This window comes from Notamacropus eugenii, chromosome 2, assembly GCF_028372415.1.
Source record: "Notamacropus eugenii isolate mMacEug1 chromosome 2, mMacEug1.pri_v2, whole genome shotgun sequence".
Taxonomy (NCBI): Eukaryota; Metazoa; Chordata; class Mammalia; order Diprotodontia; family Macropodidae; genus Notamacropus; species Notamacropus eugenii.
This window is the reverse complement of record NC_092873.1, coordinates 276,313,067-276,336,236: the sequence shown is the minus strand read 5'-3', so window position 1 is coordinate 276,336,236 and position 23,170 is coordinate 276,313,067. Positions and strand designations below refer to the sequence as shown.

Below are 23,170 nucleotides of genomic sequence, written 5' to 3'. Positions count from 1 at the left end.
CACTACTTATTAAGAATCTGTTAAAAATGTAATAGTAGGCAGTGGAGATACAAAGACAAAAATAATTAAATAATCTTCCCTCCAGGCACATTCTATGTCTTTCCATTGCTTGAGCTTAGTTTCAAGCTCTGAGGCTAAGAAAAAAGTAAGTTAACTCTTTCTTCCATAGGACAGTCCTTCATATCCTTGAAGACAGTTAGCATGTCTCTCACCTCCTGTCTTTTCTGCAAGCTAAACATTTCTTCAAAGACTGACCTTCAAAGCTCAACTGACCAACTAAGAGTTTCAAGGGTGTCTAGAACTAGGCTATTGGTTAGTAGTGAATTAAATGACCTTATTATTATTTTTTAATCTCTTCTCACTAGCCTGATTTCTCTCTTCTGGGCATGTTCATCCTTCTCTAAATTGTGGTGCCCCAAACTGGGCACAAAACTCCAGATATGGTCTGACCAAGGCAGAGTACAATGGAACCATCACCTTTCTTTTTATGGGCATTATGTTCCTCAATTCCATCTAAGACAGTATTTACTTGGGCTGCCTGTAACATACACTATTATTTCATATTGAACCTGCCTACCCTAAAACCTTCCTATCTTTTCAGACAAATTGTGGTCTAGTAGCATTTCTAAGATCTCATACTTATGAAGTTAATAATTCTAAACCCAAATGGAAGACTTTTTTATTTGCCTATGTTAAATTTCACCTTATTCAGGGTTAATCATAATTATAACCTAGTGAGATCATCCAGTGAGTTAGGATGATTCCTTCCAAAACTACTTTTTCATCAGTAGGTAGAGAGACTATCACTGTAGATTTGAAGACTAGGTGAGCATTAGCTAGAAATTTGGTAGAGGAGATTCTAGTTCAGGTACAGATCAGACAAGGTAAACTCTAAGACTTTAGGATTCTGTCATTTAGATTAGTCATATTTTTAGTATCAAGAACAAAAACAGATCTGAGTCCAGAATTTTATGGGAGGAGAATGGACTGGATTGCCTTTGAGGAACTCTACAATTCTTTTGATATCACAAAGTTTCTCCATATGACCTCCCCCATCTCTACTGCAAATACACACACACACACAGAGCCCACTATTCTTCTGATGTTACCATGTACCAAGTCATACAAGAATCTCTGAAGAATTAAAGGAATATTTAAGGGACAATGGAGAGGTACCCAGTGAGTGGGCTACAACACATTGCATAATAAGGAAATGCTCAGAAGTCATGTCAGAGAAATATTTGATGAAAAAAAGAAGCATTGGTGAACTTAGTGAAAGCAAGGGGTAGATGTGATATTAGGAAAACCTGAGGAAGGTCTCCCTACCTAATACAATGGGTGGATCCCCTGTGGAGTATTTACAGGCGGGCATGGATAAAAAGCCCACTCATGGGCAGGCATTGATGAATTGTGATTTGTACCACTGGAAGAATACCCCACTGTGGATATCATAGATTCACTGAGGTGTGCGTCTATATTAATACACTCAGGATTTATAATTTAATTAGAGGAAATACCCACAAAAAATCCAAATTGCATCCCCTACTTTTTTGGGGAGCCATATTGGGTGTTCTTAAAGACCTCTTGCAGCAGAAAAATTTATAACCTAATCAGTTATTGGCCAGCATCACTACACATCACTATTTTGGCAAAGTGTAGCAAAAGTTCCCAATCCTGAAGACACGTTGAGGAGAGTAGCCTCGCTTTTCATTCCCCACCCCAGTAAACATAATCCCAATGGGGGGGAGTTGACCTATTCATTAAAGAGGCCATTTATGTTCCAGGATCATAGCCAGTGGATTTTCTTCCCCCAACATCCTCCCCTCCCTCAATGTGCTGAAGAGGAGTAAGAGGGCTGTCACATAGTAAGTACCTAATAAATATTTCTCTAATTGAAATTAATATCTCTTGCTCTCTTTTAGTACCACATTTTCAAGTGCCTTGTAGCAAAGAAAAAAAATATGGCATCACCTCACCATTATATGCCTCTCACCAATTTTGGTCAATAGTCCAGGATATCCATTGCTTACTTCTACTTATTCATCTTCCTCTTAATGTCCTTTTAGATTTACTGTGACATATTTAGAAATTTACACATGCAAAAAGTTGAGAAGTATTGACCTCACATAGGGGTATTGATATGCTTCCATCTACATCTGCCCCTGTGTGTCATTGTAGATACCTGGACCTGCTTCTTAAAAGAACTTGGAACTAGAGCTGGGGATGAAAGTAGAAACTTTGTTCCTGATATCTATTAGATGGCATTTAGCACAAGTGACTCATGTTCTTTATATAATCTTCTAAATTCAATCCCACATTCACCTATGAATCATTAGTTATTAGTGAAACCAAGGTGCAAACAATCAGAAGATATTTACAGTTTCACCCAACACTACAAAATTAATAACTACTTAACAACAATAAAATGGAAGATCAACTTACACTCCATCCTTGGACATGTACAAAGGGCAGTATAAAAGCTATTATTACGGATATCACTGTCAATGTCATCAGAGATATGTGGACCTAAAAAAAATGGAACAACACAAAATAAACAAAAAGCTTGGCCCTTGTCTTTGGGGAGAGCTCACATTCTAATTTCATTGGTATAGGGAATTCTCATTTAAGGAAACTCCCTCCACTAAGGAAGGCTGGCACTTTCTCAGCAGACTGTATGTAGTCTTAGAGAGTTGCCTAGGGCATCATGACTTATTCACCGATAAGTGACCTATTCCACTGATCTGCCCCTGTATCTCTTAGTCAGTACCAAGTAGTTTTGATGATTACTGCTTTATAATACAATTTAAGATCTGGTATGGTTAGGCCACCTTCCCTAGCATTTCTTTTCATTAATTCCTTTGATATTCTGGACATTTTTTTCTTCAAAATGAATTCTATTATTTTTTCTAGCTCTATAAAATAATTTTTTGGTAGTTGAATTAGTATGGCACTGAATAAGTAAATTAATTTACATAGAATTGTCATTTTTATTATATTAGCTCAGCCTACCCATGAGCAACTGTTGTTATTCCAATTATTTAGATCTGACTTTATTTGTGTGAAAAGTGTTTGTAATTGTGTTCAAATAGTTCCTGGGTCTGTTTTGGCTGGCAGTTTCCCAAATATTTTAAAATGCCTACGGTAACTTTAAATGCAATTTCTCTTTCTATCTCTTGCTGTTGGGTTTTGTCAGTAATACATAAAAATATTTTATATCCTGGAATTTTGCTAAATTTGTTTATCATTTCAAGTAGTTTTTTAGTTGATTCTCTAGGATTCTCTAAGTATATCATCATATCATCTGCAAAAAGGGGTTTGGTTACAGCCTCCCACTGGTGTATGAGCATTTACACCTTGGAAATTGGCAAATGAAACAAATCAGAGCTTGCTTTATTGTTCTGTTAATCGTCTCAACTTAAGAAAGTGACAGAGAAAATGTTAAGAAAGCAGGTTAAACTTAAAGGTGTGCTATGTATACTTTTTTTTTGAGAGCTGGTTGTTAAACATTTGCCAGTATATCCTTGATACGTAGCCAGTAGGTGTCTGAGGAGGGACTTGAATCCAAACCTTCTTGATTTCAGTTGTCTATTCTTCACTGTGCCATGTGGTCTCTCAACAGCTACCAGTTATTCAATTAACAATTTTAGAAAGCTGTTTTTAAAATATCCAAAGGTGCTTTAGTATGTATTGAAATTTTAAAAACTCACATTTCTCTAGTGCTTTTAAGGTTTACTGAGTGTTATACTCAAAATAACCTGTGGGAGCAGTTAGTGCCGTCCTGTACTTGTTTTATAATGAGGAAACTGGGAATCACAGAGATCACATGAAGTGTTCAGAGTCACACATAATTACTAGCTAGTAAGCTTTAAAGCCAAGTCCCACCTCCAAGCTCAGCCCTCTTTCTAGTATTCTTTCTACACTTCTCCCTGTTTGCCTCAGTTTCCTCATCTGTAAAATGAGTTGGAGAAGAAAACGGCAAACCACTCCAGTCTCTTTGTTGAGAAAATCCCAAATGAAATCATGAAGAGTCAGATACAACTGAAAAATGATTCAGCAACATATCTTGTATGTACATAGTTACTTACATGTTTTCTCTCCTATTACAAGTGAACTCTCTGAGGACAGAAACCATGTTTTTTGCCTTTTCTTTGTATTTACAATGCTTAGTACATCCTGACACATAGCAATAAATGATTGTTGTCTACTTGACTATACATTCTCATGTCTGTCTGTTTCAAGTCAAGGTAAGTCAACAACATTAATTAATCACTCATTGTGTGCTGGATACTACTTAGCTCCGGGGATCGAAATACAAGCAAAAAGGAAGACAGTGTCTGTCTTCAAGGAGCTTACATTCTCATGGGGGAAGACAACATATGACTTCAAAATACAATCTCTGTTAACTAAAAAAAATAAAATTATTCGCCTTAGTTTGTGATATGCAGTGACTTCAGCTGCTTAATCTGACTTCTCTCTTTTGGTTTCTCAGCATAAGTGGATTTATAGTTACAAACCGAACAAATGTAAAGTTTAACAGCCTGTAATAAAGGCAAGATAACAATTTACAAGAAAAACCCACATGAGGGGAAATAAAAAAGCTTTTGGTTCTGTTGTAAAAGTGGGACAGGTTCATTACTATGCCAAATGATGGCAGAACTCTGGACACATTTTCAGATGCTCCACATTCACAGTCAGTCACAAACCTGAAACCAGAGCTCTTTGCCAAGGACTTGTTGTACCATCACACCTTTCCAGTAATGGGCAAAGACCATGCCTACGCTTCCTAATGTCATCCAGGCGACAAGCATCATAGAACCTGTTATTAAAAGGGCAGAAGCAATGATACATTTTTATCTAAATAGACCTTATGCTCTCCAGCTATTGTTGCGTTATGCTGTTACTTAAGTTTCATCTTGCTCATTCAGTGTTTAAAGCCCAGTTTATACTTATGAAACCTCCTGCCTACAGAGCAGTAGACTTCTTTCCCCCACTGGACCCTCAGCCCTTCTCTCTGCATGAAGGTAAACGACTGAACAAAACCCAAACTCATAAAGCTAGATACCCCTGCTCACCAAACTACTAAGGGCATCTCTCTCGTTCCCTTTTCCCTTTGCTCTCCTGTCCAAATACATCAACTTTAAGAAACTTTTTAACTTCTTCTTTAAGCTTTGATTAATTAAATTAATTAATTAAACCAGTTAAGAAGAGTTGAATAATGAAAACTTCAAGCAATCCCATTTCTTTATTCATCAGTTAGGGAAAGACCCATAAAAATATACATACCATGAACTTTAATAAGAATTGGTGTAGATAGGAAGGAACCTCCTGATTCTGTTGGTTTGGAAATGTTTACTTTCTGAGATGTTATTAAAGGACTATCAGGATGTTTCCGTATAGATCCTGCAAATATTAACATTGAAATAGTCAGTAGGAAGAATATTGAATGCATGTAGGTGTGTAAAGACAATCAGGAAAATCTTTGATCTATATTTTAAGAGAATGTGACATTGAAAATGGGTTTCACCAAGACAGCTGCAGCATTATATTCAGGAATGTCTACTAATCTAGGGCACTGATATTTCATCAATCTAAAGATGGTTTTACAGCTCTTATAAGGTTGTTATGTATTATATTTTCTTGAATTTGGAGTCATAGTTCTATTTAACTTTCTTTCTTAATGCAGAGAACTGTGGGGAATTATGTGAATTACAAGTATATGGCTTTATCTAAAGTCCGAGGTTTGCTTTAGTTTGTATATGACATTAGGAGCCCAGGTTTTCAAAGTGGGGAGGATGTTTAATGATCCTTTAGTTCTAGGGGTCCACAAACATGGATGGGAAAAGAAATTAGTCTTTATTTCAATATAACTAGTTTCTTTTGTTGTTGTGTATTTTATTTTATTCATTTAGTGATATTCTTTTAAGAAGGGGTCACAAGCTTCATTAGACAACCAAAGAGACCCATGTGAGAATGTACTGGGGCCAGCTCTTCCCAGATTCAATTGTTAAATTTCTTAATATATTTATAGCTTGGAAATCAGCAAACACTACAAATCAGACTATTCATTTCTTCACAGAGCCACTTGGAAAGTCCTGCAGAATTGTTGGGTTCCATGGAACACAGTTTGGCAATCATTGCACTCATTTACTGATTCTTACATTAGGTGCTTATAGCTTCTCAAAAAGATGGGCAAGGGGGAAGATTGGGAAAAACAATTTTTCCCCTTCTTGTATTTCTCCCTTTCATCACTGAAGTCTATACCCAGTGGGTCTATAAGACAGAAAATGACAGGGATGAGGATAATGCCAATATAAAAGAAGAATGTTTAATAGTTCTTAAAAAAACCCTAGCCCTTCAATCCTCTTTGAGATCTTTCTAAAGCTCTGAAAAACATAGTTTGTTTTGCTTTTTGGTAAAATCACTTAGGAAATTTTCTATGTTAAAAATACACTAAAAATGTAAGAGATAATCAAAGAAATAAACAGAAGAAATGATAAAATATGGGAAAGGAATAAAGGGTAGAATACCTAAAAGGGCCATTGTAAGGCTTGCAAAAGACCCTTTCATTTCCTGTACCTACAGTGGGAATATCCCATCCTACCAGCGTTATAAGGGAAGCATGGTGGCAAGTCCCATGGGAGCCTATGTAAATCTGGAGTAATGTCACTCACCATCCTGAACTGGTCCCAAAGTCAGAAAAACATAGTAGAGGCCATCAGAATCATTTTGTTCAATTGATATGGGATTGTTGGTGATAAAACTGCACTTGATGATACCATTGTTGAAAGATGTCTCTATATTTCTCACTTCACCCTACAACAAGGCAGACAGATGATTACTGTAATTTCTGGATGCTTTATTTCCATTAGAAAATTCTCTGAAACACTGTAATTAAATTTTTAAAGTTTCATCTTTATTTTTATTTTGTCAAGTTTCACCTATTTTCTGTCCAGTGAAAACATTATAAAGCACAATAAAAAAATTTTTTTTTGGCATTACAGGAATGCTTCATTTTAAGCAAGCAAATCCTCATTGATAAAGCAAATAATGTGCGCGCGCGTGTGTGTGTGTGTGTGTGTGTGTGCGCGCACGTGGACTTTATTCTATAAAACACTGAGCTACCTGACATTATCTCATTGGATCAGATAGGCAGGGGAGGTATTCATTTTATGAATGAGGAAAAGGAAGATCAAAGGGCATAAAAGATTTGTCCATGGTGTCAGGGCTAGAAAGCCAGAGTGTCAAAGCCAGGGTTAGAATCTATTCCAGTTACCTTTGGTTTGAATGATAAGAATGATTGCATGATGTTTATTTGGAGATCAAGTATAGATTGCTATATAAAGTGCTTCAGAAAACTTAAAGCAACATATTAATATTAAATGTTAATACTAACACTTACATGGTACTTGAAACGTTATCTCATTTGATTCTTAGTGTTTTTTCCGCTTGAAATAGGTTTCAAAGAGCAAAAAGCCAGTTTACGTGCAACTTCTCAGAAACATAGTTTTAAAGTGAGGTACACCTTGTCTGTAGTAATTTAACTCCATTTTAGGACCATCTCACAAGGTTGAGTTTTTTACTTTCAACATCATAGTAAAAAACAACATTTTATAAATCTTCCAACACTATAAACTATGCAACTTTAATTATTTGTTGGACAGAACTTAGTTTTGTTGCATTCTGTGAGTATATATGGGACTTTTAATTACAGCAAACCTGGATAGGTAATAATTTGTAATTTGTACATAAGTAAAAATTAATCAGCACTATTTTTGTGACCAGAATACTAGTGTTCAAATTCCACCTCCAACCTTGAGCAAATCATTGAACTTCTCAAAGACTTACTTTGCTCATTTGGAAAATGAGGGAGGTTGGAATAAATGATCTTTGAAGTCTCTTCTAGCTCTAAATCTATGCTGTCAGGAAAATTTTCCTAGCTATGCATTAGTAGTAACACAGAGCTGTTGTAAGGGTCAAATGAGATAACATTTTAAGTACCATATAAATGCTATTATTAATATTCAACATTCATATGTTGCTTTAAATTTTGCAAGGCACTTTATATAGTGATCTGTGTTTGATCTACAAACATCATGCAATCATTCTTATCATTCAAATCAAAGGTAATTTGATTGAGTCAGATGTGATAGACATTGATGACTATAAGATGTATCTAGCATTCAAAGTTTTCTTCTTTATACAAAAAATTACTGTTTCATTTTATTTTTTTATTCAAGGGAACAAAGTATGACTTTCACCAATATTTTTTAACACAAGCACTGCAAAGGTCAGTGATCTATCTCCTATCCTTAATATAACAAGAAGTATAAGAAGAGTTAAGGAGTATAGAGTAACAGCATTACCAAGGGTTTAATAGTTGGACGTGTTCGGCCAGCTGTTGAAGCATATTGTACTATTACTTGTCCAGTCTCATTCAGCAAGCAGATATAAACATCATCATTCCCCTAGAAAAGAGACATCAACGCTCAGAAAAATTTCATGATTAACACAGAATATAAAACCTAAATACTAAAAACGAATGGCCAATTGAAGGAAAGATACTAGATGGCTTAATGTATCTATAGAACTCTCTATCAAATTTATTTCTAAAAAGGAATACTGTAAGAGGTGTATTGATTCACCATTTTGGACAGCAATTTGGAACTACTCCCAAAGGGTTATCAAACTGTGTATACCCTTTGATTGGACAATACCACACTGGGTCTGTATCCCAAAGAGATTTAAGAAAAAGAGAGTGTGTGTGTGTGTGTGTGTGTGTGTGTGTGTGTGTGTATGTGAAGAACATATTTATACAAAAATATTTACAGTAGCTGTTTTTGTGGTGGCTAAGAATTGGAAATTTGAGGGGATGCCCATCAACTGGGAAATGACTGAACAAATTTTGGTATATTATTGTAATGGAGTAGTATTGTGCTATAAGAAATGACAAGTAAGATGATTTCAGAAAAATACTCTGGAAAATCCTATACGAACTGATACAAAATGAAGTGAGCAGAACCAGGAGAACATTGTATACAGTAACAGAAATGTCATACAACTATCACCTATGAATGACTTAGCTATTCTCAACAACACAATAATCCAAAGACAATTCCTAAAGGACTTGATAAAAAATGCTATCCACCTCCAGAGTGATGTTTGAATACAGACTGAAGTACAGCTTGTTTGTTTCTTTCCTTCCTTCTTTCCTTCTTTCTTTTTTTCCTTCCTTCCCTTCCCTTTCCTTTCCTTCCTTTCTTCCTTCCTTCCTTTTCTTCATTCTTTCTTTCCCTCCTTCCCTCTCCCTCTCTCTCTCTCTCACTCTCTTTCCTTCCCTCTTTTTCCTTCTTTTATTTTCTTGCACAAAATAACTAATATGGAAAAAAAATAAAAAGAAATCCCATAAAACAAACAAACAAATCTGGCAATTTTTTATCAGGAAAACACAGACCATGGCCTCAGCCAGATTCTCCTCTTAGAACCCCAGTTTAGTTTATTTATCTGCTCTATTTTTGTGAAGCTATGGATAGAGATAGGATAGGAATAGGAACAGAGGTTGGATCCCTCTAAGGATATGAGTTCTTTGACCTTCTTTGAATCTTCCAGTGCTTAGCGCAGCGCCTGGAACACAGTTAGCTCTTGAGAAATGCTTGTTGACTGATTTACCTGTGGTATATGGAATTCCCAGGTGAGGAAACCCCTACAGGTTTGTACAGTCCCTGAAACTAATACACTTAGAGAGCTTCCTTAGAGCAGTGAGAGTTTAAATGGCTTGCCTAGGATCATACAGTTATTATGTATAAAAGGTTGGATTTGAACACAGACCTTCCTGGCTTTAAGGCCTTGATCTAAGTTCATGGTTGAAAATCATATCTACTAAAACAGGGCTTTCGCATTAATTGATTGTGATCAAATTATTGATCTTCAAGACACTACTACTGTCCTGCTCTACTTTCTTTAATTTGAATCCTGAATGGGAAGAGAACCATAGCTATCTCTTTCTAACCTTGCACTTGCCCTCCCCCTCCTCCAAATCATAAGGAAAATGAAAAGTATTTAATCCTTAAGAGAAAAGTTGAAGTCCCTAGCATCAAGTTCTTATGTGAAGATGACTCATTCTTTCCTTTTAAAAACAAATAATTTTTTACGTTGACTTTTAAAATTATTTTTTTAACCAGAAAAAAATCTTCCTTCTCTCCTTCCAACATTACTTCCCCTCCTTACCTCACTGAGAAAGAAAGAAAAGCAAAAATTACATTACAAACATGCAGAGTCAAGAGAAACAAATCCCTGTATTGACTGTACTGAAAAAGAACCTCTCAGGAGGTTGGTAGTATGTTTCATCATGAGTCCTCTAGGATCATGGCTTATAAATCTGCTGGTCATAGTTCCTGTCTCCAAATTGTTTATCTTTACAAAAATGTCATTATGTATGGATTATTTTCATGGTTCTATTCTCTTCCCTCTGTATCAGTTCATACAGGTCTTTCCAGGTTTCTCTGAAACTAGCCCCTTCCTAATGTCTTACAGCACAATAGTATTCTATCATATCCATTCACTATAACTTCTTCAGCCATTCCCCAACTTATGGGCATCCCTTCAGTTTCCAATCCTTTGCCACCAAAAAAGAGCTCCATCTTTGGAGTTTGTTTTGCTTAGGACTAACCCCCTTCCTTAATCTTTATACCTTCTTATTCCCCACCTCCTTCTTCCTGTTTCCTTCTTGTTTCTTTGATGAGAAAAATGTGTTTTTGTAATTAACTCTGCATGTGTATGCATGTATTCAACATTTCCTAAAAGAGTCCCAAAATGTATGAACATTTGACTCTCAAGGCATAAGAAGATAATAAATTGGAAATAATCAAGATTGAACAAACCCTTTAAACCAAGTATTCTTAACTATTTGGTGTCATGGGCCCCTTTGGCAAAGGCTATGGACCTCTTCAGGGGCAGCTAAAATGGATAGAGTGCTGGGCCTGGATTCAGAAAGACTCGTCTTCCCTAGTTGAAATCTGGTCTCAGACACTTACTAACTGTGTGACCCTGAGTAAGTCACTTCACCCTGTTTGCCTCAGTTTTCTCATCTGTAAAATGAGCTGGAGGAAGAAATGGCAAACCCCAAATGGGGTCACAAAGAGTTAGACGTTACTAAAAAATAACTGAACAACAAAATTGGACCCCTTCTCAGAAGTGTTTTTAATCACAGAAAATAAAATATATAGGATTGCAAAGGAAAACAAATATCTTGAAATAAAGTTTTATTTTTCCCTATTCAAATTCATGGAATTCCTTAAATCTATTCATGGACCCCTTTGGGAGGGGTGTGTCTGTGGACCTCAGCTTAAGAACCTCTGCTCAAAACCAATTAATAACTTTCTTTCATAGGAGTACAGAATTAAAACAACTTTAGAAAATAAACCACTTTCTATCCATAGTGTATACAGTTTTGGACCTAGAATCATGAAGCTTTGGCTATAAATGACCATTATTAGCTGTACAACATGCCACGTAAGCTCCCTGAACTTCAATGTCCTCATCTGTAAACTAGGGACAATATCATCTACCTCACATAGGAGTTATAAGGCTTAAATGAAATCATTATGCACATAAGGCATTTTGTCAGTTTGATAGTGTTATACAAAGTCAGTTATTATCTTGCTTGATCCCATTTAGGTTTCAAAGGATTATCTAAGCACAGTATCTACCATCCAGCTTGGTATCAGATTCCTACCTTTTGTCTGAAAGTGTCTTCCTTGCCTTTTGAGGCAAGACATGTGACTTACCATTAAAGTATCACTGGAAAATCCAATGGAAACATAGCCCTCAGAAGGGCTGCTCATTTCAAATCTGAAACCTTGACCATCTAGCCATTCAGAAGACATGAACAGACAATTACTCTCCCTGGGGTCACAGTTTTCCGGACTTCTGAAACAAAACTTGCTTTTACCACAGTTGCTGGAATTCATTGATTGCAACGTCTGTAGGCAAAATGCAAAAAAAAAAAAATTGTTTTCAAAATTAAATTAGATCTGAAAAAATTATAAAATGCAGAGTAAATAAAACTGAAAAATGTTCCCCAAAATAAACATGCTCGGATCTCACTTTAGGATTTAGAAATATGCAAGCATACCTTGCTTAAGGCTGCCCTGAACCATGATGTTTCTAAATTGTGACTGAATCCCAGAGCAGTGACAAACTCCCACTATAATAATATTAAGTTGACTATCCTTTTTTTTCTTAACCAAATGTGTCTATAATGACATTTTACCTAATCCAGTTTTGGGCAAGTCAAATAAAGTCAACTAGAATTTATTAAGCACCTATTATGTGTTAAGGAAAGGCAAAAAATAGCCCCTGTTCTCAAATAGCTCAGTCTAATAACAATGGTTAGGTGGGGGTTGAATGTCAATGTGATATCTAAACACAGGTGTGTGTAGATCTGGGTCTAACTAAATCGACAAAGTGAATGTGAGTTAGGTGGGCTTAAATATATTTCTATTTATTTTTTTACTTTGCTCTTATTGTCTAGGAGGTTGCATACACTGCTATTTTTTCTGGTGCAATCTAGTGGTTTGGCTTAGTGTCTAAGTTTAGAGTCAGAAGGCCTGGGTTCAGTACTTATATTTCAAACTTACTGCCCAGGGCAAGTCATTTAACCTCTATATATACCTTAAGCAACTGCCCAGGATTTTTCCACTAAATTATTCATGTTTTCCTCTGAGGGAGTTCAAACTGCTGATCAGACACATTGTAAGAGATCTTTTGATGTTCCTATTTATTTATGTAATATTTGCCTAGATTCGATTCTAGATCTCACCTTTCAAGTTTTAGATTATGAACTTCTTGAAGATAGGTTGGGTATATTTCTTTAATTTTTTTAAAATTCAGTTTTCTTTTATTTTTAGATTCACATTCTTTCCCTTTCTCCTCCCCAGCCCCATCTAGAAAGCAAGAAAACCTCTTGCATTTTTTTCTTTTTCCCATAATATTAGTATAGAGTTTAACACATAGTAAATACTCCATACATACTTGATGGAATTGTGCCATATTCTACACAAAAGATTTACTTAGGAAAAGTAGTATAAAGATATTTTACATGAACATCACTTAATGAATATCTAAAATTAATATTTTAGTAATTGAAATGAAAAAAGATTCATATTTAATTATCCTTTTTATCATATGTTCTGTAAGCTTTCTACTTTATAAAATTAAAAAAATAAATTTTATAAAATTCTAAAATTTTCCTAAAGAGGGTTGGGTAGATGATTGATTAACAGGATATAAAACAGAGAATTTCAGGTATATGTATGTAATATGTAGAAGTAGCACAGTATGGGGCAGCTAGGGAGCACTAGGTCTAGAGTCAGGAAGACATCTTCCTGAGTTCAAATCTGTTCACTGACATTTACTAGAAGTGTAACCTTAGGCAAGTCACTTAACCCTACATCTCAGTTTTCTCATCTATAAATCAGCTGGAGAAGGAAATGGCAAACCTAGTATCTTTGCTAAGAAAATCCCAAATGGGGCCTCAGAGTCAAACACAACTGAAATGACTAAACAATGACAAGTATAACATTGTGGATTAAAGATCAGGCCCCAACTGAGCTGGGTTCAAGTCTTACTTAGGAAACATTGAGGTTTTGTTAGCCTGACCAAGTCAGTTAACTTTTTAATGTCTTAAGCAATTCTCTAAAACTGTAAGTTATTGAATAGCTGAAGGACTGCACTGGTAGAAGGAGTTTCTTCTGGGGCTGCTTCCTACGTAGAAATCAAAGGAGATTCAGGCCCTCTCCTCAAATATATGAATAACCTCATGCTATTGAGTCAAATGGGACACCCTGGTCCTTTAAGAAATCAGTTTCAGTTTGAAGAGTTACTCTAAGTTAGCTGGGGCGGTGACATCAGTACTGATTTCTAGCCTAAGACAGGGTAGGCATTTGCTTTTGGAAGACTCGCAGAAAGAGACAGTGCAACCCACAGGATCACAGAAGGGAGGGCATTGCTTTAAAAGAAAAACTTTCCTTCTAACTCATTGTTCTAAAACCCCCCAAAAGAAGTTTTTTTTAAAAAAAGACCTCCTTCCTGAAGTTACTCTCAGACTCATGAATAGATTTGGAAGGGGCAAGGGCAAAGAAGAAAAGATTCTGAACATTTGTTGTGGAAAATTAACTAACCATGATATATACGAGAGGGAGAATAAGTACATAACATAACTGGGCTATAAGAGAGCGAGAAGGGAAAAGAAAAGGTCCAGACAAAGGGCTAAAAGATCAGAGATCAGCCTCAACCACTGGTGGGCAGAGTGCTTGGGAAAGTTTTCATTGAACAATTTGTTGATCCCTGAAAGAAGGCAAGCTCTGCAAAAATGGAGATTGGGATGGGAGGGTCCATTCTAGGTTGGATGGATTGTGAAGGCAAAGACCCAGAGATGAAAGGGGAAAGGACAAGCATAGTGGACAAAGATAGGTCCAGCTGGACTGCAGCAGAAAATATGTGATGGAGAGTAAGGGATAAGAATAGATAGGTATATTGGAACTAGCCTGCAGAAGGCTTTGGATGTGTAAACATCAGGAATTTACACTTCATTCAGTAGATAGACAACAGGGGATTTTTGAAAGAAGGAATAGAGAAGTGACGGGATGTGGCATATCAGGGAAATTACAAGGCAATCTTCTCTGATTCTCCTATATAAAAATGTCATTATTTTGTATTGCAGTTATTTGCCTCTCATATATAGCACTATACCACAGTCCATGAAGGCAGGAATTCTGTCTTCTCTACCTTAGTAGATAGTAGTTTAATCATTTGCTGAATTGAATTTTCAATAGGTGTTAATCTCTACTGTTAACAACTTTTAGTCTGTTCTCGATAGCCTTTTTCTTAGCTGTGTCAGATATGTGTTTGTAGATTATTTTATTCATAGGGTTCCTAGAAAGATGTTTCCTAATACTGATTTCCCAGAGACTCAACTCTGATATTAAAATGACTGAAATTATGCATCTTGGGTGTCCGTCAATCCCCTCCCCAAACAGTTAACAAGCATTTATTAAGCCATCAGGCACCATGCCAAGTGCTAATAATACAAACACAAGCTAAAGAAAGAGTCCCTGACCTCAGTGTGTTTGTATTCTAAAGGGGGGAGGATAAATACATAAAAGGCATCTGAAAGGGGCAGAAGGAGAAGGTATAGCATTATGGAGGGGAAAGACGTCTAGAGAGTCAGGAGTGGAGCCCTAAGGAAAATGAAAGAGTGAACATCACTAGGCTGGAAATTTCCTTAAAATTGAGATTCCTGTGAGTAACTGATCTGAGAAAGGGATTGCAGGGGCAGAGGGATTTCCCAAGGTGAGAAGGCTTCTGGAAAATGGCATTAGAATAGATTGTTAGACCTAAAAGATAATCTAGTCAAAACACTTCTTTTGCAGATGAAGAAAATGCATTTTAGAAAAGTTAGGTGACATGATTATTTCCAGTTTATCTTATATATAATTTAATCGAACACTTTCATTTGCATGTTATCTTGCCCAGTAGATTATGAACTCCTTGAGAGCAGGGAATATCTTTTACCTTTGTATCTCTAGCACTTAGCACACTGCCTGGCACATAACAGGCACTTTAAAAAAGTTTACTGACTGACTGAATTGCTCTCAAGTTAATAAAGTTAGTCACAGAATTCAGTTCAAATCAATTAAATTCAACAAGTACTTATTAAGTATCTACCATACACTGGACAATGCTAGGGATATCATGAAAAAACAAAGAATAGCTACTTTTCTCAAAAAGCTTATAGTCTATTAGAGGAAAATATGTATAGGGAAACAAACACAAAATACATAAAAATCTATTTTTGGAAGGAGGGAATTAGCAACTGGGGATGTCAGGATATCATTCATGAATGATATAGGGTTTGGGTTGAGTGACGTAAGGAGGGAATGTGCTCTCGGTTAGAGGGACAAATTGAATAGAAGCACAGTGATGAGAAAGGAAATGTCTAAGGGGAACAGCACACAGACCAGTATGATGTACAGTGTATGGAAGGTAACAAGAAGTTGGAAAAGGAAGGCTGGATCCAGACAGGTTCTAAAGAGCTTTTGAGAAGTACAAAATTTTGTATTTCATTTTGGAGGCAAGGGGAAACCACTGAGGCACTATATAGTGGAAAGAGAATAGAGAAATGGAAACTGATTAGGAGGTAATCCCAGTTATCTGGGTGAGATGCAATATGGGCCAGAGCTAGGGCTGGGGTCACAAGAATGGAGAGAAGGAAATAGATGTGAGCTCCATTATGGAAATAGAATAGACAAGACTTGACAACTGATTAGTAATGAGGTGGAAGAGGGATAGTTTAGTATGACATTGAGTTTCTGAATATAGACTCTTGGAAATATGGTGGTGCCCTCAACAGAAATAGAGTTGGGCAAAAAGCCCTGGGGTATTGACTCCCTGTCTGCTAGGTCCCACTATGCCTAGGAGCCTCCTTTGTACCCATAGGTCAGCAGGTTAACTGTTCAAATCTGAAGAGGTGCAGATGCTCCAGATAAATGTGTGCTAAGAAAGAGAGAAAACCTTCATTCAACTTAATTTCTTCCTTCCTTTTCCTCAGAGTTCTAGATGGTACCTGAAGCTTAAAAACATGTATTTACCTTGGTTGATCCTGTCAAAGTTTGGAGAGTCTGGCTTTTAATACTAACTCCAGGTTCATCCAAATCTTGAAACACAGTTGCTCTGGCAAGGAAATAAGAACCAGATTACACATGAGGTAAGATATTTGTGTAAATTGTTCTGTGTCACAGTTAAACACATCAAAAGTAAACTTTTCTTCCCTCTGCCAATCAAACACACACACACACACACACACACACACACACACACACACACACACCACAATTTCCCTATATCTGTTAATGGTATTGCCAACTACCATTCACTTTCAAAACCTCAGTCATCCTCAATTCTCCCTTCTTTCTTATCTACCCCTTCCCCCAACATATGGAATCTATTGTCAAATCTTTTTTATAGGCCAATTCAAGCTTTTAATGAACTTTATCCAAAGCATTTATAGATTTTCTCACAAAAAAACCTACAAACAAAAAAATCCCAATGATACATAGACTGAGGAACAAAAAAAGTATACCGAATTTTTTTCCCCAGATTTGCAAAGGCTAACTTATTATTAGTGATAATCAATCAAGCCACCTCAAAGGAAATAACATTTATACTCTCTTTGATGATTACTGTCAAACCTTTGCCTCAGTTTTGCACTCGCTGCTTATTTGTGTATTGTAAATGAACACGATATCCCAAAAGTCTTAATGCAATTTAGTGCTGCGATAAGTTTGATTAAATAAGATAATAAATAATAAGCTTTAGGAGTTTAAAATTTCCCCAAGATCTTTGGAATATCCTGCATAAAAAAGACTCAAGTAATCAGTGAGAGAACTAGAGTATTTACTGTCACGTGGAATGTTGTTCCCTTTTTGAAATATACTAGCACACAATCATATGAAGAACTAATAAAAATGGCATTTTCAGGGACATGGTTAAATCTATTATGGTTCTGCCAAGTCTCAAATTCACTACTGTCTCTCCTAAATAGGACTATATATGGTCTCCAAATTTGATTGAACCAAAAATGTGTCATGGATCCAGTGGAAAACACAATAAGTAGCTTCATTAGTTGATGTGATCTTTCTCCAATGATGTCAAAATATTATTTGGACTGAATAAATAGAAAATCCTTAATTCAATCCAGGTCAAATTAAGCCAGTGGACTATGATGATACTTATAAATACTTTGATCTCCAGGCAAAATACACAACAAAAGGATATCAAGAAGCTTTGACTTAACGTTTCAGGAGTTGTACTGACATCTTGAAATCAAATCCAAATGGGAAAAACACAATTAAAGCAATCTAATACCCTATTACAATAATATACTAGTAACCTGCTGCTAAAATGCCTTTAAAGGTGTGTGTTTGTCCTTTATTGCTGCAGAAGACCACGCCATCAGAGAAATGATGACATGACTTGCATTTGACTTTGTTTTGAGTGAGGGAGGGCTGTGCAAATCACCAGCCTCACTTCTCCTCCAGAGCTATCTGAATTGTGACCAGATATTCATCAGGATGACTGGAGATGACCTAGGATGAGGCAAGTGGGGTTAAGTGACTTGCCCAAGGTCACACAGCTAGTGAGTGTCAAGTGTCTGAGGTGAGATTTGAACTCAGATCCTCCTGACTCCTGCACTGGTGCTCTATCCACTGCAACACCTAGCTGCCCTGCCTTTAAATGTATTTTTCCCATGGTTGAATCTCTCTTTGAAGTCACTCATATCTGTTTCTTTCTTTCCATTCCTATTATCTCCAGCCTGCATAATCACCATAAAGGAAGCCAAATTGGCAACAGACCCAAGAAGTGCTAAAAACACACTGACCAATTCAGACTCCTTAGCTCTCCAGACTTCAGAATCCATACAATAGTCATCTTTCTGATAGGTAACATTGTCTGGCACATAGCAAGCACTTAATAAAATGTGTGTTGACTTGCTGACATTTTAAAATACTATTGAGTTGACCATGGCTAACTGTTATCTTAGTTACACTTCAAGAGACACTCTTGCCATCTCAATACTCCATTTATACACACATTCTCTCTTAAAGTATGTTACTTTTATAGATGACTAGTCATGCATTTTTGTATTTATTTTAGGTTCAGTTTCAGAATGGTGTTTGTAGTGGAAAACAGAATTCTTTAACTGGATGAAAAATCTACCTTTTTTCTTCTCCCATTTATTCTATAGCTTTTGTCTTTACATGCTGACAATAGAGGTGGCATGATGCTGTGAATAGTTAACCAAGAGGACTTGGGTTTGAGAAGTGACACACATTGGTTGCATGACCTTGAGCAAGTCACTTCACTTCTCAGTGGCTCAGAGATAACTCGGAGTATATTGCAAAGATAGCGCTGACCTGAATTTGTAGAGGGAGTTCTTAGCTGGTAGTTCCCTATTGTCAATGAAATCAGTGTTAACGAAGTCCACTCTCTTACACTGATGCACAAACATGTTTTCCTGATTTAGAAATGACAACGTGAAGAACTCTATTTTTTGGAGCCAATTTGCAAAGGTGGAGCACCTGATTTACTTAGATATCCAAAGTTACTCTCTGTCTTTTCCTTGGGTTTTCATAAATGTTGTCTTTCAAAAGTTTGGGTTTCTGTCTTTCAGCTATAGCTATCTCTCTTCACTCTTTCTCATGCTTGCAGTCACTGAGGTACCCTGTATTTCATCTGGGAAGTTTAATTGCCCAATTCTCTTACTCAGTGCCATATGCCAGGACTGCAGACCTTGGTATAAACACCAAAGAAGGCCTTGAAATCTCCTCCCCTCTGCCTGATCCTGACCTCACTAAATAGAGCTTGCTTGTTTCTGGTCCCTAACGTAGCTACCTCATATCTGTAATTGTATAAATAAGTTATTATATTCACTAACACTTTGGGGTCCATTGGTCTGAAAAGAGTGAATTCTCTAGCTGCATAGCTATAAGAAATAAACTCAAAGAATCCACCAGGTAAAAAGAATGTAGTTTTCTTCGTGTCATGTTACTTTTCTTTTCCCCTTGTTTCCACGAAGAAATATTATCTCAGTTACTGGGTCATCTTGTATTTCAGTGGTGGCAATAAGTATTTGAAAAAAAAAATCCCATACAAATAATTGTTACTTATTCATCCATCTCTATTTCTTTTTTTTTTTTGAGACAACTAGGAATGTTTAATTTGAAGGAGACATAGGGGAGACCCAAGGCAGGTCTTTAAATATTTGAAGGGTTTTGAATCGATTAGATTTGCTTTTCAGATTGCTTTATTTGAGAGTAGAGAGATGAAAGAGACGCAGAACTAACAAACGGCAAACTTCTCAACTTCCCTCCCACCTATTCCCCTCAAAAAAATCAGTTTATCAGTCTCTGAAATATTGATCCCATCCTCCCCTGCTCCCAGACACCCCCAGGATACAGAGAGCTTAATCATACGACTCCCAGACCTTAAAACAATTTGTTGGGTTCGTCATGTCTAGTCTCTCACCTCCTGTGCCCAAGGATGGGCTAAGTCCTTCAGTTTGAATGCACGGTAGAGCTCAGAGGGGTAACAGGGGGAGAGGAAAATGCACCCCCTTTGTGAAAGGAGCCGGGGAATAGAGAGTGGTGAAATGAGGGCCGCCAGGACTGGGATGACTGAATGGACGGCCTGGAGCAAGGGAAAAGGCATAGGTCCATCAGGGAAGCAACCAGCTGCCTCAAAATCTTGGGGTGAGTTGCTTTGCTGCTTTTGCCCTTCTGGCACCGGTTACAGAACCAAACCTGGACAACATCTTTCTCAAGCCCAGCTCCTCCGCGATGTTGCTGATGTGCTGAAGGGTGGGCTTGGGGCCCTGGAGAAACATGGTTTCCAGGTTTCCCGGAAATCCACTCTCAATGCTTGTTGAAGGATTGTCTCAGCCTTGCCCAGCTCCTGAAGGTCGTCCTTATCACCTGCAGCTTCTAGCCACTTCGTGAGCAGTGGCTGGAGCTTACACACCTTCTTAAAGCTGAGCTGTAGTGCTGCAAAGCGACAGATGGTGATCTGGCTAAAAACCTTGCCAAAGACAATGATGCCCACATCAGCCTGGGTATAACCCAGAGTGATCCACTTCCACTTTAACTCCTTGGCAAACTGCTCCAGTTTCTCTGGGAAAAGGTTCTCCTGTGGCTGCTCCGGCTCAGTCTTAGTGACCCAAGCACTGGCGCGGGGCCCTGAGGAGCTGCACTCGGAAGGGCTCCCTACCCCGCATCCTGCTTCACCTTCGGGGACTGTGAGCTGCTGAGCAGGCTGGGCCATCACTCCCACTTTGGTGTGAGGTTCACAGTAGACACCTACCTCCTCCCCACATATTGTACAAGGGATGGTACGGGACCATTCCCCACCCGTCGGGTCCTGGCCCTGCTCCAGCCCCACCGCGTGGGCCTTGAAAGCCTGGCCAATTCCAAATAGGCTCTGAACCCACGGCCCCACCCCCGCTAGGGGGTGGTGAGAAATATTCAGGAGCCAGGTGTCTGGTCATGGGGCATCAATCTCTATTTCTTTCAGAGAATAAACAAGTAGAGGTTTATTGAATAAAATAATTATTATTACATATAATCTCATATCACATACATCCTATCATTATAAATTTTAATATTAAATTTTACACAATAGTATCAATACTACCCTATTTATGTTCCTTTCTGAAATTTCTTCTCCTTCTACATTTTTTAATGTTCAATTAACACTTTTCTTTCTTTTGCCCCTACTAAAAAAACCCTTTCTTATACCACAAAAGTATAGTCAGCCAAAATAGATTCACACATTGGCTGCATCTGAAAACATATGTCTCATTCTTCACCTTTAGTCCACCACCTTTTTGCCAAGAGGTAGAAATCATGTCTCTTCTACAGTCTTGTGGAGTCATCAAGGTAGAGAGTTTCTATAAAGAACTTGGTAAAACCCTCCAAATTAAATTGACACATACTCTTTCTGTATTTCTGTTAATGGCATTACCAACTTCTGTGCAGGCTCAAAACCTTGGAGTGACCCTTTACTTTTCTTTTTCCTCATTCCCCATATCTAAATGGTTGTCAAGTCTTATTAACTCTACAATTTTTCATCCATACCCTTCTCTCTAATCCTACTGTAGTCCTGGACCAGAGTTACTTTTCTATTTCAATTATACAATAAACCTAATTAATTAATGAATCGCTTGGTTGGTATAGATTCATGGTTTCCTACAAAATTGGGAATAGTTGAGGATAGTAAAAATATGTTTCTGGAATAAGGAAGGAGAGAGGCCAAAGAATTGTAGGTCTCTATATCATGAGTATTTTCTTCAAAACAGGAATTTGAAGAAGTAAGAAGGAGCAAGCATCAAATATAGCCAAACAAAAAAGGAAATTGATATTTTGATCAACAGAAAGTGACTCATTCCTGAATCATATGTATATAGGCAGATCCTGACTTACTAGGGAAATTAGTATAAACCTAAAAAAATAAAAATTACAAAAAGATATGGCATGCAAATAAAATGCCTTTAACCTGAAGTTAACCAAGTTATTGATCATTTAAAAAAGGAGATACAGATAGAAGGACAGAGATATCAATTGCAGTTATTTCCTACAAAAAAACTTTCATCAGGAAACACTTGACTTACTGGCTGAGTATAGAGCTATGATGGCCAAAAACAGGATGAGTTTAGATGACAAACTCATTTGCAAATTATTGTGGAAGATTTTGGGCAACATTGCTTCATCAAACAGAAAGAAGTAAAGGAAACAAAATCAGTTTAAGTAAAACTTGGTGAAAGATACTAAACAAAGCCTTCTGAGGACATTTACAGTGGACAAATGAAAAGATGGAAAAGAGGTGCAAAGAGTTTTTATAACAAACTTTTTGCCATCAAGGAAAGTAGAACCATTATGTCTGAATGCAAGATGCTTATGAGAAAGTAGAAATGGCAGTAAAGAGAATGAAAAGCAGCTAGAGTAGACTGAGCATACACAGAAGAGATCCATGCTAGAGATGATGCTATTGAGAGATTGATTTATAGGGAAACACACCAAAGATGCAGGAAAAAAAGTCTGCTCTTATTAATACCAAAGAAAAGTGACTAAAAGCATATCAATAACAAATTAACTGGAATGTATGTATATCTTCCCAATCTAGAAATTTTTATAAGAATAATTTATACAGACTTCAAGAATGTCTTTGAGGAAAATAGGAAACAATTTGGCTTTAAAAAATGTTTTCCACTGCAGATCTCATTTTTATCATCACATAATCAACTGAAAGCTATAAAGAATAAAAGATAGGATTAGGCTTATTTTTTACTATAAAAAATTTGATCTGGTGCAATAAAATGCCACCTTAAAGGTTATATTCCAACAACATGCTTTAAATACACAAATCAAAATTATGCAAATTTCCTTGAAAGATACAAAGAACTTTGTCTGGCAAGTTTATACATGCAGAAACAGATGTTTTATATATTCCAATGAGGTGAAAGGCATATCACGGCAGAATGTCTCCAAATCAAGCAAGGACATTTATTTCAGGTGATGCACCCATCAGGACCTATTCCTTAAGGGAGATGGGCACTCCACTG

General features: G+C 37.0%; 1 protein-coding gene, 1 long non-coding RNA gene and 1 pseudogene across 4 annotated transcripts in view; 1 reads left to right on the top strand and 2 right to left on the bottom strand.

Annotated features, from left to right (window-relative positions):
- Positions 1-23,170, bottom strand: part of LOC140527289 (putative ferric-chelate reductase 1) — a 55,703-nt gene that overhangs the window by 7,636 nt on the left and 24,897 nt on the right. For both annotated transcript variants that reach the window (XM_072644101.1, XM_072644102.1), the window contains 7 exons: positions 16,647-16,728; positions 11,784-11,978; positions 8,364-8,465; positions 6,672-6,813; positions 5,284-5,400; positions 4,704-4,816; positions 2,443-2,526 (listed from right to left, as the gene is read on the bottom strand). In XM_072644101.1, the coding sequence (XP_072500202.1) occupies positions 2,443-2,526; positions 4,704-4,816; positions 5,284-5,400; positions 6,672-6,813; positions 8,364-8,465; positions 11,784-11,978; positions 16,647-16,728 (835 nt within the window). The remainder of the gene's footprint in view (positions 1-2,442; positions 2,527-4,703; positions 4,817-5,283; positions 5,401-6,671; positions 6,814-8,363; positions 8,466-11,783; positions 11,979-16,646; positions 16,729-23,170) is intronic.
- Positions 16,628-23,170, top strand: part of LOC140527292 (uncharacterized) — a 44,935-nt gene continuing 38,392 nt past the window's right edge. For both annotated transcript variants that reach the window (XR_011974750.1, XR_011974749.1), the window contains exon 1: positions 16,628-16,762. This is a non-coding gene — a long non-coding RNA (uncharacterized lncRNA). The remainder of the gene's footprint in view (positions 16,763-23,170) is intronic.
- Positions 20,022-21,015, bottom strand: LOC140527291 (POU domain, class 5, transcription factor 1 pseudogene; annotated as a pseudogene).